The sequence below is a fragment of the Macaca mulatta genome, chromosome 12 (assembly GCF_049350105.2).
Source record: "Macaca mulatta isolate MMU2019108-1 chromosome 12, T2T-MMU8v2.0, whole genome shotgun sequence".
Lineage (NCBI taxonomy): Eukaryota > Metazoa > Chordata > Mammalia > Primates > Cercopithecidae > Macaca > Macaca mulatta.
This window is the reverse complement of record NC_133417.1, coordinates 110,428,326-110,443,363: the sequence shown is the minus strand read 5'-3', so window position 1 is coordinate 110,443,363 and position 15,038 is coordinate 110,428,326. Positions and strand designations below refer to the sequence as shown.

At 38.9% G+C, this 15,038-nt stretch overlaps 1 protein-coding gene across 5 annotated transcripts in view; it reads right to left on the bottom strand.

Annotated features, from left to right (window-relative positions):
- The window catches only part of PARD3B (par-3 family cell polarity regulator beta), a 1,090,519-nt gene that overhangs the window by 431,588 nt on the left and 643,893 nt on the right, over positions 1 to 15,038 (bottom strand). For all 5 annotated transcript variants that reach the window (XR_013402125.1, XM_015110772.3, XM_015110773.3 and 2 more), the window contains 2 exons: positions 8,882 to 8,981; positions 1,428 to 1,543 (listed from right to left, as the gene is read on the bottom strand). Coding sequence is in view for 4 of the 5 variants with exons in the window: in XM_015110772.3 (XP_014966258.3) it covers positions 1,428 to 1,543; positions 8,882 to 8,981 (216 nt within the window). In the remaining variant the exon portion in view is untranslated. The remainder of the gene's footprint in view (positions 1 to 1,427; positions 1,544 to 8,881; positions 8,982 to 15,038) is intronic.

Sequence of the window (15,038 nt, the reverse complement as noted above, 5' to 3'; positions counted from 1 at the left end):
CTGATTCTGGACATGCCTTAGGTTTTATTTTTTTCAGGTTTCATAATATTTTTTTCTCTCTTAATTTACAATGGGTGCTGTTTTTTCTTTTTAGAACCATAATAGTGGCTGCTTTAATTAAATGAGAAAAACAGAAATATATTTCTCTCCTCAAAAATAAGAGCAGTTTTGATCCATTCATCTTCTTTATAGAGAAACTAGGAAGACAGAACAGGAAATGTTTATCAAGCACTCTATAAAAATGAACTGCTCTTTAAATTATTAGTAATAACCTATGTCACTGTCACAGATTATTCCTTTGGTTTGTCAAAGGTTCACGCTTGAGAAAATACTGTTTCTGACCAGTGTTCAAGACAGCTTCCTTGTTAAGGTTTCTATCTGTCTCTCACTATAGGCGATTACAGCAAATGCATCCCAGTGATTTAGTTAATTTATACAAAATAGAATCAATTTCTCTTGTTTCATCATGACTGAACGTTTTTCTGAACTCCTGTAAATGAATAACAGATAAGCCCTATTTATCAGATTGTTTGGTGGAGCGCACACTTTTGATTATTCTATTTTCTTGTTGTTACTAATGAAATACATAATATGCCTCGAGAAAAAACAATTGCAAAGCTTGGCCTCTAAGCATTCGCGAGGCAATGGATATTTTGCTGAGAATTTATTTTGTACCCATACTTTTCTCTAATAGTGTTCTCTCTAAGAGCCCATGGGAGGGCAGTGATGCTCTAGGGTATATGAGATGTCCCAAGGCTTTCAGAACACAGTTGACAGGGGCCCTTGTTCTGCCCTGGCACCCAACAGTCACCAAGAAGTTCCCCGTGGTGCTGAGAACCTCAGTGAGGTTGTTCAGGCATGGACAGAGGTACCTTGACACCCTCAGTGTGGCAAGCCCAAAAGACCCCCTTTCCCTCCAGTGTCACAGGATTTGGGGATGGGCATTTAAAAAGCTGAATTTTCTGCACTGCTGCCATCCCTATCCATCACACATGGATAGGAATAGAAGGATGTGAAGCACTAAGGCAAAGGATGCTTTGAACCACATGATTTTCCCAGGCTCTGCAACAGGTATGCCCACACAGAGTGGAAATGCCCTGGCAGAAGCAAGGGTGCAAATGCAAAGGCAGATAGACGCCTCTGGAATTCAGATCCTCCAGAAGGAATCATTTTTGTGACCTATAATGGGAGGATAGTTTATAGATCATTTTGTAAAAATAAATCACTTCTCTTTGTTTCACAAAGTGGGTAATTACAATTAAATGTGTGAAGAGATAGGAAGGTGAGATGGCCATTATCCCTTCTTCTAGGCTTCTGCAGACCTTGTTCCCTGAGGTTTGAGTTGAAGAAACAAAACCAGGACATTTGGGAAGATAAATGGGCTAAGGCTGGAGAGCTGACCTGGATGTCACCTCACCCTTGCTTACCAAGGTCCATGCTCTTCGAGGCTTTCAAATTAATTGATTCAGGCTGCCTGGCCGGTGTCACAGATCTGAAGTTGATGTGCTGATCTGGAAAATATACTGCTGAATCCACCCCAGAGCTGTGGAAGGAAGCCATATGTTGTATTTAGGTTTAGAATAAAATCTTTTTAAAAATGAGGAAGCAGTTCTCATTTTGAACACAGCCACTCATCACTCTGTGCAACTCCCAACCACATATTTTAAACTAATTCCTAAATCTCAGGTTTCTTTTATGAGATGTAGAAACTCTGTTTTCATGTATTTTACCATACTGTACAATTTAAATAAAATATTCTCTGGGTAATATCATGTTTTACTCTTCACTGATTTCTGCTAATTGGGATCCTGCTGTACACTATATAACTTTAAGTGGATAAAGAAGGCCTGGAAAACACTAGCACTTCAAGAGATGTCACCAGATATTAGCAGACTCCAAAAGCAGGTTAAGGGATTTCTGTGGACTAAGCTATGCCTATGTTAAAAAACAAGTGAAAAAGTTGTATCCTTTAGAGAAAACCATCCTGTTGAATGACTGATGCCTGTAGGAATTTGGTTTTCTACTTTATTTAGGTCTTTTTTCTAAAACGAATGTTAACACTGAGCAGATAGTCTGCACATCAAAAGTGCAAAAAGGAAATAATAGGAAAAGCACAGTTGGCAATTTAGACACAAGATACATCAAATGCCCATTATAGTTTTCTTAGTACTTGTAGGCAATCTCAAATAACTTTCTTTCTGCAGAATATTCTACTTATTTCACTTGACCATACAGGGTATTATGTAAGAGAATTACAGACAATGACTTATTTCTTGTTCTATAAATAAATTATATTTATATAATTTTAATAAACTAAATTATAGCCATTTTCTCCCCTCGGCACTCTCATCTGTTTAGAAAGTAAATATGGTAGCTCATCTCATCATAATTGCTATCCTAATCTCAGATACAGTGAAAATCCAAATCATGTATCCTTACAAAATCTGAAAGTACTGAGTTTTTCAAACAGTTGGAGTTTGATACTATAAACAACAAAACAATAGCAAAAATAACTGTTTTGAATGAGGATCCTTCTAAAATGTACAGGAGAATCTCAACCTGAAATACCAAAATAAGTTTAATCTTTTCTTGAAACTCATCATCCCTCCATATTCAATATTGCTTTTGAGAAATATTAAAATTAGTATGCAACAATAATAGTATGGCCAAATGAACAAATGAACCTCCATTTTCACAATGCAGTGGGTAGATTAAGGAAGTACTTGTTTAGCCAGGTGTGGTGGCATGCACCTGTAGTCCCAGTTACTTGGGAGGCTGAGGCTGGAGGATCACTTGAGTCTAGGAGTTTGAGGCTCCAGTGAGCTAAGATCGCACCTCTTCCCTCCAGCCTGGGTGAAAGAGCTAGACCTCATCTCCCCTACCCTCCCCCAGAAAGGAAGTACCCGTAACACCACCACAGCCCTGTGCTCAAGAGCCTGGCTCCAGTACTTACTAGCTATGTCAATTAAGAGACAGGCTCCAGTACTTACTAGCTGTGTCAACTAAGAGACTTACTGGACCTCTCTGGGCTTCAATTTCCTTATGCATAAAATGAGTAAAATTACACTCTCCACCTCGTAGGGTTGTTGAGAGAACAGAATGAGTGAAGATTTGTAAAGTAAGGACATTAGTGTCTGGTACAGAGTATTTTGTATAGAAGCAGATAAATTATGTAAGTTAACAAATAAGCAGATCAATAAATTGACCTACTTTTGCTTCGCAAAACACTCTAAGTTTCTGAGTTTTTCCCATTACCTGTGTTTTTTACAGTTTCTTTGATGTCTCTGTTTTTGTCAGACTCTCAGTAAGTCTGTGACTAGGAGCCCTTTTCTCTATTTAGAAGGGTGATGTGGTTTGATGGTTAGGAGACTGGCCGCTGCAGGAAAATGTCAGAGTGAGTGGCCTCAGTTTCCTCATCCATAAAATGGATAGGAATAGAATTTATGACCCTTTAAAATTTTTGTCAGATATGTAAATTATGTTATATATTGAGAAAAGTACCTAGCACATAGTAAGAGCTTGATCAACCTGAGCTATTAACAATCCTTTTCTTTATTTTGTAGGTTAGTGTGGTCTTTGAATGAGGGCCTAAGGCACTCGCCAAGGAAAAGATTTCACGTGTTTTCATAAAAATTTCTCAAGAAGCTTAAATCCTCTCTTTAGAGTTATGTAGCTTTTTTTCTATTTCTTTCCTGGTGTTTGGGTACATTCTCAATACATGAAACCATTGATATATAAAGTATATTAGATATGGTATCTAGTAATGACAAAATATGCCAATTGTGAACAAAAATCCTGGACCCACTTAGTGTTACTGACACTAGCCTGGCCTAATAGCAACACTTTCATTTTTTCAGCCCATTTTAAAGAAGAATTCTGAGACACTACTGCACACATGAGCTCTCCCCTGAGTCTTGGAGTTTGGAAGCACTTGCCTTTAAATGTGTGATTCGACCTTTATTTGCACTTAAGTTTTCCATCCTTTGATCTGTTGTGATGATGTGGGTTTAGTGTCAGAAAGACTCATGGCCTTCATAGAATCAAAAAGTTTAAGAGCTGAAAGGGATTAAAGGTCACCTCATCTCTTAGATAAGACCCTGAGGCTCAAAGAGGAGGATTGGCGTTCCAAGGTCACACAGCTGGCCAGGGGCAAAGCTGGGACCAGAGCCACAAGCTCTGGCTAAAATGGTGGCCAGCCTGGGACACAGGTTGTTGCTGATCACGAACCCGCAGAAGTCAAGCCTTTCACTTTTAGTGAAGACTTGCTCACCTTTTATTATGTGGCTTACATTTTAAGTTTGTTTTTTGTTTCAACAGAGTGGTGTACATCATGCAATAATATAAAACTAAATCCTTAATCAAAGCAGTGAAAGCCTCCAGGGAAGAGGTGTAGGACCCTCATTAAAACATAGATCAGACTGCATTTAAAGCAGAGGCTCAAGGCAGACTGAGAATCTACCCAATTGAACAATGTGTTGGTGAACCTGACTCACTGTCTTAGATTATCCTCTTAAGCCCAGCATTAATTCACAAATTAGGAATAAGAGCTCACATTTTCCCAGACTCCTAGGTAGCAATAATCCCAATCCCCATTTAAAAAGTAAGGTGGCAATGACACTCAATGCAGTAACATCAAGCTAGGATCTATCTAATAAAGTGAATTTTTATACAAATGTTGGCATATAATCAAGAATGATCAAAGAGATAAAAGGCTGCACTATACATATGAAGGTAACAAATGCTCTTATGTACACATCTGATTATGTCCTTTAAATTGATCATAATGAGATATCTACATATCGATCCATATACATACACATATATGTTACCATCATTTTGACTGTGACCAAGTGTACACTTTGAAAACCTTTCATAAAAGGGCCCCCTTTGCTGTGGTACAAAACGGAAATAAGGCAAAATAAGGCTGATATCAGATTGATGGATATTAAGGAGGTAAGTGAGCGTAATATAAGTCATCATAGGATTAGAGCCAATGTGGGCATATAGAGCACTGGAATAATGAGTGAGAGCAGTATTGAGTTAGTTCATGTGAAAATATTTTAGACATGTAAGTTAGAATAGTAAAATGGTTTGTAACTTTATGATACATATCTCAAGTGTTTGGATTGAGAGGGTGATATGATGATTATAAAATGCGACATTTTAATTTTGAAGGGAGTTAGCCTATGCTCATGGCTGAGTGCACTGCAGTGAAGGTTGTGGGAAGCTGGAAGTTGACAGCAGGCCAAAGACATGTCTTAGATAAAGGCTGTGTTTTCAGCATGAACAACCAGGAATCTACCGAATAGAAACGATACTCAACGTCAAATTATGCTGCCTAATGAATAAGTAAGGGTAGCATGAAGCATATGCCAGTGTCTTGACTATGGTGACAAACCAGGAGTGTAAAAGATGTATAAGAGTCAACAATGAATGTTCAAGAACTGTCTGAGATGAAAAGGTGGGGGATGAAGTCTTTGAGAGGCACGACAAAAACCATGATGTCTGAAGTCTCAGGTGTCCACAGATGGACTTCAACAATTGGCTACTATGAGTGACAGTAGATTCAGGTATGTGCGTGAAGAAACAGACAGAGAGAGACAAAGAGAGAAAGAGAATATGAACATGTGGGGAATAGCCTAATGTTGTCTAAACTGTTAATAATATTCAATATATTCTGTCTGCTGCTTATTTAGCTTCAACTCTGCCTGAGATCCCACAGTAAGTTTATTTCCTTTATATTTATTTATTACTTAGACCCACATATTGTAAACTTTTCTGTAATAATCACTGCATAATAGTAAAAATAGGTTCAGCAATTTCCCAATTTCATTTTGTACAGGCATTAAGTTTGATCAAATTTGTTTTTCATTCCTCACGCCATAGATAGCCTCACCCCTCAAACACCCTTTTTTCCTTTGAGCGGGCTTTTACTTTTTTTTTTTTTGAAAGGCAGAAGGCAGGAGAGCCTTTCTTGCTCAATCCTCCTGGCTCCCTTCCAGTCCTTCCTCCATCCCAAGTTTCACACATCCAACTCCTGCTGCTGCTGCTCACCTAGGCAACGCAGCAGCTTGCAGGATGGTGCAGGTCACACGATCCTAGGAGGGGAGTTTCAAGGCTTAAGACTTGGTCTTTCTATTTTAAAAATATCTCTGTCCTTTCTTCTCCACCCATGCTCCTGATCCCTCCATCCAGGCCCTGCTCTTCTCTTGCTAGTCCCAAGTCTGAGTGGGCTCCTTGTCTATGGTGGCTTCTGCCATTCCCTCCATCCTCCATTACTGAAACTGCTCTGCCTGATACTGTCATCTCCAGGCTCAAAGTGCTTCAATGCTTCTCCACTGCTCTCTGGAGAAGTATGGCACCCATGGAGCAGGGCAGACGATGCCATTCCCATTGAGTCTTCCCTGAGATACCACAAGTTTTAGCCACACTGAACACACTCTGCATTCTTCTCTCCCATCACCTGGTTTCCTTAACCTAAATTGCTCTTCCCACCACTTCTTTGTCTAGATAGCTTTGTTCTATTTTCCAAGAAACTGCTCAAACACTACTCTCCTGTGAAAACTTACTTGACAACTCCAGACAAAGTTAGCAGCTTCTTCCTCTAGGCTCCCATTGCATTTTGTATCTAATGCTTAGGGGCTGCATCCTGATTATCTGTGTGTCTGTCTCTTTAAGAGGACGCTGCATTGCTTGCAGGCAGGGATGCTTTCCAATCCATTTGATTTCTTTCTATAGTGTCTGGCTCAGAGCTCCAGAAATACTTTTGAATGAATGAGTAAGTGAATGAATGACTTAATAACCAAATACTGCAGAGTGGAAAAGAAGAAAGAAGTCTAAGACAATGTCATACTTTCGACTGAAAGGAGATTAAGGATAAACTGTTGACGATTAAGAGAGCAGTTCTAACAAAGAAGTGAGAACAGAGGCCTAAAACACAGGGGACTAGGAAGGAAGAGTGAAAAGAAGATGGAAGTTACTAGTTCATACCATGTAATGAAGATTTACAGCAGTGAGGACCAATATAAACTTTTTTCTTTCCCCAGTTCACAAAGGAATGGCTTTGCAGAAAAGGGAAGGAAGGAAATCCATGGAGACTTTGAGGCCAAAAAGGCAGTTGCTAAATCCCAATTGATCTCTGAACCACCTCTCTCCCCTGAAGGTTTCTCACCTGAGTGCTTCTCTCTAGTCTCCCCTGCACAGATGCTCAGTACCTCTGACTGCAATTGCCCTAAAAGGTATCCAAAGAGTCTCTGGCTTCCAGGGGATATCGACCCTCTTCCATTCACCCAATCCATGTTATACACACACACAAAAACCCAGGTTTCATTATGTGTATTACCTGCTAAAACCCTACAATAAGATTTACTATCTACCGAATGAAGTCTGTATACCTTATTCTTGCACTCTGGGCTTTATCATCTGGCTGATCGGCCCCAAGTTGTGCAAATCAATTTACTCTCTCATCTCCATGCTGTTTCTTCTGCTGCCCTTCCCTCCCAAAATGCCCTTTCTTCCCGGGCTCATCTCATGTCCACCTGCTATTAATGAGTTACGGTTCAGCTTAAATGACACTTTTACCATAGCATTTTCTCTGATTCCTTTATCTGGAGGCATTCTCCTGGGCCTCAGATGCCCAGAGCACTTTATCTACACCTTCTGGTAAGTATCATTGGAATCCTTGTGTTCCAGTTGTCCCAGGAGTCTACCCGTCAGCCTACCAGCTTCCTGAAGACAGGGTTTATATCTGATTCAGCTTTGCACCATCCCAATCATTTTGTACATATATACAGAATAAACAGTAAGGTAGAACAAATGAAATTATGTTTTAAATGGCTTTTCTTAATGCCAACAAAGTGTCATTTTCAATTCAGAATTGAGCAGGCAATGGAAATAAATGGACAAAATTAAATAGGTCCACATTTTCTTTCATGAAACCCCTAGAGATACTGATCTAGAATATTATTGTGATTATCAATCTAGTTCACAAAACTGTAGTTAGCAAGATAACTGACTTCAAAAGTATAAGAATCAGAGATAGCTAAATATAGGTGAGCTTCCACCAATAGAGTTAGCTATACTCTTGGCATGCTGCTTTATTTTTAGCAGACTGTATTAAAAAACATAATAGGAATGACACTAGCATTGCTGAAAGAAAAATGAAGAAATTTCACAGGATTATCATGGGACACAGAATGGAATAAAACACACAGTTTCTAACAGCCATAATAAATACAGAAAATAGCAAAGGGACAATTTAATGATTTTTAAAACTCATCAGAAGAACAAAATCTATGAATTCCCCTAGTCAAATACTATACATGCTTAGTAAATCTCTCTCACACTTGTGTGATTCTGAAAATTATTGATTTTTTTTTTTTAGTTTCTATTACAGAATGGATATAATATTGGGTACCCTCTTCAATATTTTAGATTATATATGGTGTTGCTTTAATTTTTAGATTCCATTAACTTTCTTGGAACATCTATTTTTAAAACACCTTTAGGGTTTGCCAATTACTAATAAAAACCCGTAAGCTTCCCATTTTCTCAGTTTTGTTTGATACCTTCCCATGTCACTTTTCTTTGAGCTCCATGGCTGTAGTTTTTAAATTTGTAAAAGAAAGTTCAACCATTCTCTTAAATATTTTAATAATTTAAGGTGAATCTTAACAAATACCAGAAAGCAAAATATGCCCAATCTAAGCTATTAGCTACGAGAAACTTTCACTGAAGCTTTTGCTAGAAAGGAATTATAGATACTATAAGATTTCTATTCCAGAAAGAAATAGAGTTAAAATAAGTCTCCTGAATAAGGTTGCTGTGTTCTCCCAGAAAAACAATAACGAGGAACATTTACGATATATCATTTTATCAATACCTGTGACTGTAATCTTCGAGGCCCAATTCCAGAGCAGAATGTGGTGTTGGAGAAGGTGGAACTTCACTCTCGGTCCATCCGTCATTGGGCAGCAATAGGTCTATAAACAAAGAACAAATGAAGCTGTATAAAGTGGAAGCAGAATCATTCGATGCCTGGTTTGGTTTCAGTATCTCTCTCAGACACAGTTTCAGCCAACACATAAACCAGCCCTGAAATAAATAAGTTCTCACACGGAACTGAAGGATCCTTATGAGAATGAATGCCTCTTGTGTGAGGAAATCTAAGCCTTCTAATATGTTTTTACACTGGTGACCTGCAGACAACCCCTAGCAAACCCACTCCACGCATCTTGATTACCTTTTCCCACCAACAAAAGGCTGACACATACTCATTACCTGTGATCTGTGGAAGATTAACAAAGTCATCTGTTTTATACCTTAACAGTTTTGTAAATAAGACTCGATAGTCAATACTGTGGATTATATGGTGATTAAAGCATTTGCTTCAGTAGCAAACACTTCTTTTAAAAAATCATGAGATATAATATATCTGTTCACCATCTAGACATAGGAGAGGTAAACACACACACACGTCCTCTTTTTTTCTATCTGTGCCATAATGGTGACACCTGAGTTTAAGGCCTTATAAGGAAAAGACAGGGGTCTAAATCCTGGTTTTCCCACCTACTAAAAATGCATACTTTTCCAGTCTATTCTGTACTAGAAAAATAGATATGTACCTCTAATATCACCACAACTAATAACAAGTAAGGTTGTTGAGATCTTATTGTATAGCAGATTTTATATTAAGCCTTGTACATTATTTCATTGAATGCTCATAATTACTAACCATATTCACTAGTGTATGAAAAGCATTATAGAACATCCCGGTTAAGTGTATGGTTTTTGGAGCAAGACTGCCATATTTCCAACCCTACTGCTGTGTAAACATGGCAAATTACTCAACTTCTCCAAGCCTCAGTTTTTAAAGCCATCAAGTGGCAACAAGAATACCTTTACTGGAGGAATATGAGAAATAAATTATATTTAAGCAGTGATTTGTAAATGCAAACTGTTAAGTAAACATAGGATTTTCATTCCATAGATTGTAAGTTCTACTTGTATCTATTACAGTGACATAGTTGGTAAGATGTATACCTGATTTGTCCCTGAATGACAGAATAAGAGACAAATCTCTCTACCCTTGAGAACTGCTGTTGGTGACAAAACCTGCTTTGGCTTGTTCACGTGCTGGATATGATGGTTAATTTTATAGGTCAACCTGACTGGGCCACAGGGTACCTAGATATTATTCTGGGAGTTTCTGTGAGGGTGTTTTTAAACAAGATTCACATTTAAATAAATAGACTGCCCTCTCTAATGGGGTAGGTCTTGTCTAATCACTTGAAGGCGTGAATAGAACCAAAAGACTGCCTCTTTCCTGAATAAGAGAGAATTCCTCCTGCCAGAGTGACTGTGACATGGGACATTGGACTTTTTCTGTCTTCAGACCCAAATGGAAACATCGGCGCTTCCTCAGTCTCAAGCCTTCAGACTGAAACCACACCATTAGCTTTTTTGGTTCTCAGGCCTTCAGACTCAAACTGCACCATCAACTCTTCTGCAACCCCAGCTTGCTGACTCACCCTGCAGATCCTGGGATGTGCCTATTTTCAAGGTCATGTGAGCCAATTCCTTATCATAAATCAGTTTACACACACACACACACACACACACACACACACACACACACAAACACACATTTGGTTCTGTTTCTCTGCGGAACCCTGATAAATACACAAGGCAAGGACTTGTTCCAAGCTTTGCCCCAGGCACTAGACTGATGTGGAGGTAGTTGTAGCACTGCTGACATGGCCCTGGGAATGAAACTTGAAGCAGATCTGCTAAGTAGGTGACCAGGGGGAAAGTAGCCCAAAGGCAGCCTGCATTGTGTCCCTGCACCACCTCCAACCCTAGGGGTCCATTGATTTGGTAGTGGTGGCAGCAGTCAGGCATTCAAGACTTGCTAAGAGAAACAGAGCAGAAGGACTGTAATGTAAATTGCGAACAATGGACATCCTAGGACAACTTCCTTTCTGCTGGCTCTCATCTTCTATCCTCAACCTCTCAGTCCATCTTCCACAGTGGGGGTGAACACACTTGTGATCATGTAACTTGTTGCTCAAAACCACTTCAGCTGCACACATTGCTTATGGAATAAAGGTCTATGATCCTGGCAAACAACTTCATCCCCCACTACACATTAGTTTACCATTCCCTGACCACACCCCTTGTGTGCTCCTGCCTCAGTATCTTTGCTATGTAACTGCAAAACCTACTCTACCTGTCAAAGTCCTACCCTTCTCCCAAGGTCCACCTCAGATATCACATTTACTATGAAGCCTTTGCTGTTGCCAAGGATCTGTCACTTTTATAACAGTGGCCGAGAAGACCAGTGCCCACTCTATCTGTGCTCTTCCTCTCTTTCTGGGCATACAGCTGGACACCACTGCTTGGGCCTCTTTATCCCTAGACTAGTTCTTGCAAATGGAATGTGAGCTGCTATGACAAATGTCATTCCCAGTCTCAGTGGTTATGAGAGGGTGCACCTTCCTCACTCTCTCTTCCTTTCCCCGACTATATCACCTGAAAGCCAGGTGACGAGGTGCCCAGCCACCAGGGCAAGGAGCCTAGGTCCTGTAATGACTGCATGGAACACAGCTGCCAAACCTCATTGTGCAGTGATAGGACCAGGAAATACACTTTCACTGTCTATATCTATCCAGTGACACTTCAGGTTTATCTATTAATTCATATTAGGTAAAGTAATTCTTGGATCGCATATATCAAATGCCACTTCTGCAATGAACTATGTATGTATGTATTGTCCTATCAAGCTATTATCTATTTATCTACATCTATTTCTTTTACTAGACTGTAGATAACTTTCCCTTCATGTTCCTCTTTCTCGTTTTCCATGTCTTCTACAGCCTCTTCTCTGGCTAGTTTTATTATAATCATTAAATTTAATTTTTATTACACTCATGTGAATGATTTATGGTTCTTTTTGTGTTTATGTGTTTTTATGTGTGTGTGTGTGTGTGTGTTTTTTTTTAAAGTGGTGATCAGTGCAGAGGTAAGTATCTTGTTTGTTGAGGTAAGTATCTTATTTGTTGACTCTATCCTTGTTAATTTTTTTTTTTTTTGAGATAGAATCTCGCTCTGCCTCCCAGGCTGGAGTGCAGTGGCACCATCTCGGCTCACTGCAAGCTCCGCCTCCCGGGTTCACGCCATTCTCCTGCCTTAGTCTCCTGAGTAGCTGGGACTATAGGCGCCTGCTACCATGCTCAGCTAATTTTTCGTATTTTAAGTAGAGAAGGGGTTTCACCATGTTAGCCAGGATGGTTTTGATCGCCTGACCTCGTGATCTGCCAGCCTTGGCCTCCCAAAGTGCTGGGATTACAGGCGTGAGCCACCGCGGCCTGCCCCTTGTTACATTTTCTTAAACAACATATTCGGATGCTGTAAGGAATTTTTATTTTCCTCTGAGCCCAAACACTTTTTAAAGCCCTTATTTCAGTGTAAAAGTCTGGAATTCTTATCTCCTGTAATAATATTTCGGGATTTCATTGAGTGTATGAGGTACAGTCTTCTTGATGCTCATTTCATGTATATCTATGCCTGTAAATGTTGACACGGCACTCCCTGTAGTCATTACTTCATTGATAGCCAAACGGCTCTTCTTTTTAATTATCATCTTTTGTTGTTATCTGTGTTGTGGGATCTATCCCACCAAGACCATATCAGAAAAGAATTTGTAAAAGAGATTGTAACTTTAGACAAAAGGTCAGCAGGCTACGGCTCTGGTCCAAAACCACCTTGCCACCTGCCTTTGCAAATAAAGTTTTACTGAACAGCCATGCCTATTTGTTTATGTATTGTCTATGAGTGCTTCTGCTCTACAATGGCAGAATTGAGTGGTGACAGAGACCTACAGTCCAAAACCTGAAATATTTACTTTCTTGCACTTTAAAGACAAAGTTTTTTGACTCATGCTTCTGACTATTCTTAAGGACAATAATACTATTGCATTCACCTTTCCACTCCTGATAGTATATTCTGCACAATGGAGGTATCCAATAAACATTAGCCAAATTGAAACGTATAATTCAATCTTGGATAGTCATTCCAGACATAGTGCTTTACATGCTACAGAGGGGTAGATACTTGCTGGTCCCCAGGAGGATACACATTAGAAATAATTCTACTATGATGTGTCTCAGAGGACCCCAGGGAATATGGATCCAGTGAGACAGGTCACAGAACCACAACATTTGATTTGAGATGGAGATAAAAGGCCTAACTCAGTGGGTGATGCTAAGCAGACTTGGGGGCAGTGGGTGCCTAAGACAGGATACACTTGAACTGAAAGAGGAAAAGCAGGAGAAGAGCTATATGGGGGAGACAAGTGCAGTGAAATGAGAGGTAATGCTAACCAGAGGCAAACTGCATGAGGCGATCCCTCAGCCTAGGGTAAGATCTGCCAGCAAGATTCCTTAGAAAATACAGTGTTGGTGTATTTCATTACCATTCAAATGCTTAATAGGATTTTATAGTAAACCCTTGGGACACAACCTCCATCCCTATTACCATCTTGAAGCACCAAACTTATTTCACTACCGGCATTGCTAGCAGTTCTTCAGTATAAATGTGAATTTTCTGGTGCTATGATTTCTACAAACATTAGTTCTAAAAATGCCTTTTTCTGTGTAACATCTTGGCAGGAATAAAAAATAAAATAAAATAACCAAGAACTGTGGGTGGTATGTATTATTACTACAAAAATAAATGGAACACAGAATATCAACATTGGATTTTTAAATATACAAAGGAAAGAAAAAAAAAGTCAATGTTTTGGCTGTAACAGCTCCTCTCCTCACTAGACATTACACTTTGTCAAGTTAATCTTGCTTTTCTAAAGAAGATCCTTGAAAAAAATTGGTAATGGCAGTCAACACTCAGGTTTTATAAGCCTTAGTGGCCTGTTACCATCTGACATGGATCTGAAACTCAGGAACTCCCAATAGTCCCCTAAATATAAAATGTCATTAATATTAAAAAGAGGTGATGGCCATGATACTCTTTTATAGCATCATGTTTATAAATTCTGCTATAATTTTTTGGTCTCTAAATCAATAGGCTTACATAAAAAGTAAGAAAATTTCATCTACTGGTCTCTAACAATGAAAATGTAATGAGTCTGCATTTTGATAGGCCTATATCTTATAATCTAGTATTGTTGCACAGATCTACAAAGAAAATATAAGAATAGATTTTCTCTACTTTTGAAAAAATAATGTTTAATGGAGTCACTTCTTAAAATAAATACATTTGTTATGCTAAGTTGAAAAATTGAGGTGGGGAAGAAAGAGAAACAGGAAACTTGCAGACAGTTAATTTATATATTTTTTTCACTGATGTAAAAATTGTTCTAACTAAATCTATGTCCTGGGAAGAAAAGAACAGACAAAATCTCCCAGTGGTTGTCTGGGGCCACTTGGGCCCAAAGGACTCTATTTGTACCGAAGATATACAAAGTCTGAACATTCTATTGAAGTTCCAGATGAAATTATTACTGTACTGTATTTTCAGCAAGTGCATGGAATGGATTTTCTTATTTATTTATTTTTTTCTGGATGTATCCTTACACATTAACTACTTCTATGGTTTTATTAGTTTAGCCTTTGCTATTCTTTGCAGAGATATTATTTCATTTACTTAAGTATCTCAATGTCTTCTGAAAATACATCGTGTGTCACTTAATGGGGATATATTCTGAGAAAAGCACTGTTAGGCAATTTTGCCCTTGCATCAACATAATAGTGTACTTACTTAAACCTAGAAGGATTAGCCTACTTACTCTTGTAAGCTCTATAGTATAGCTATTGCTCCTGGGCTACAATCCTGAACAGCATTTATTGAATATTGTAGGCAATTACAACACAACGGTATTTGTGTATCTAAACAGAAAAGCTACAGTGAAAATACAGTATAAAAGATAAAAAATGGTACACCTGCATAGGACACTAACCATGAATGGAGCTTGCAGGACTGGAAGTTGCTCTGGGTGAGTCAGTGAGTGAGGATGTACTAGT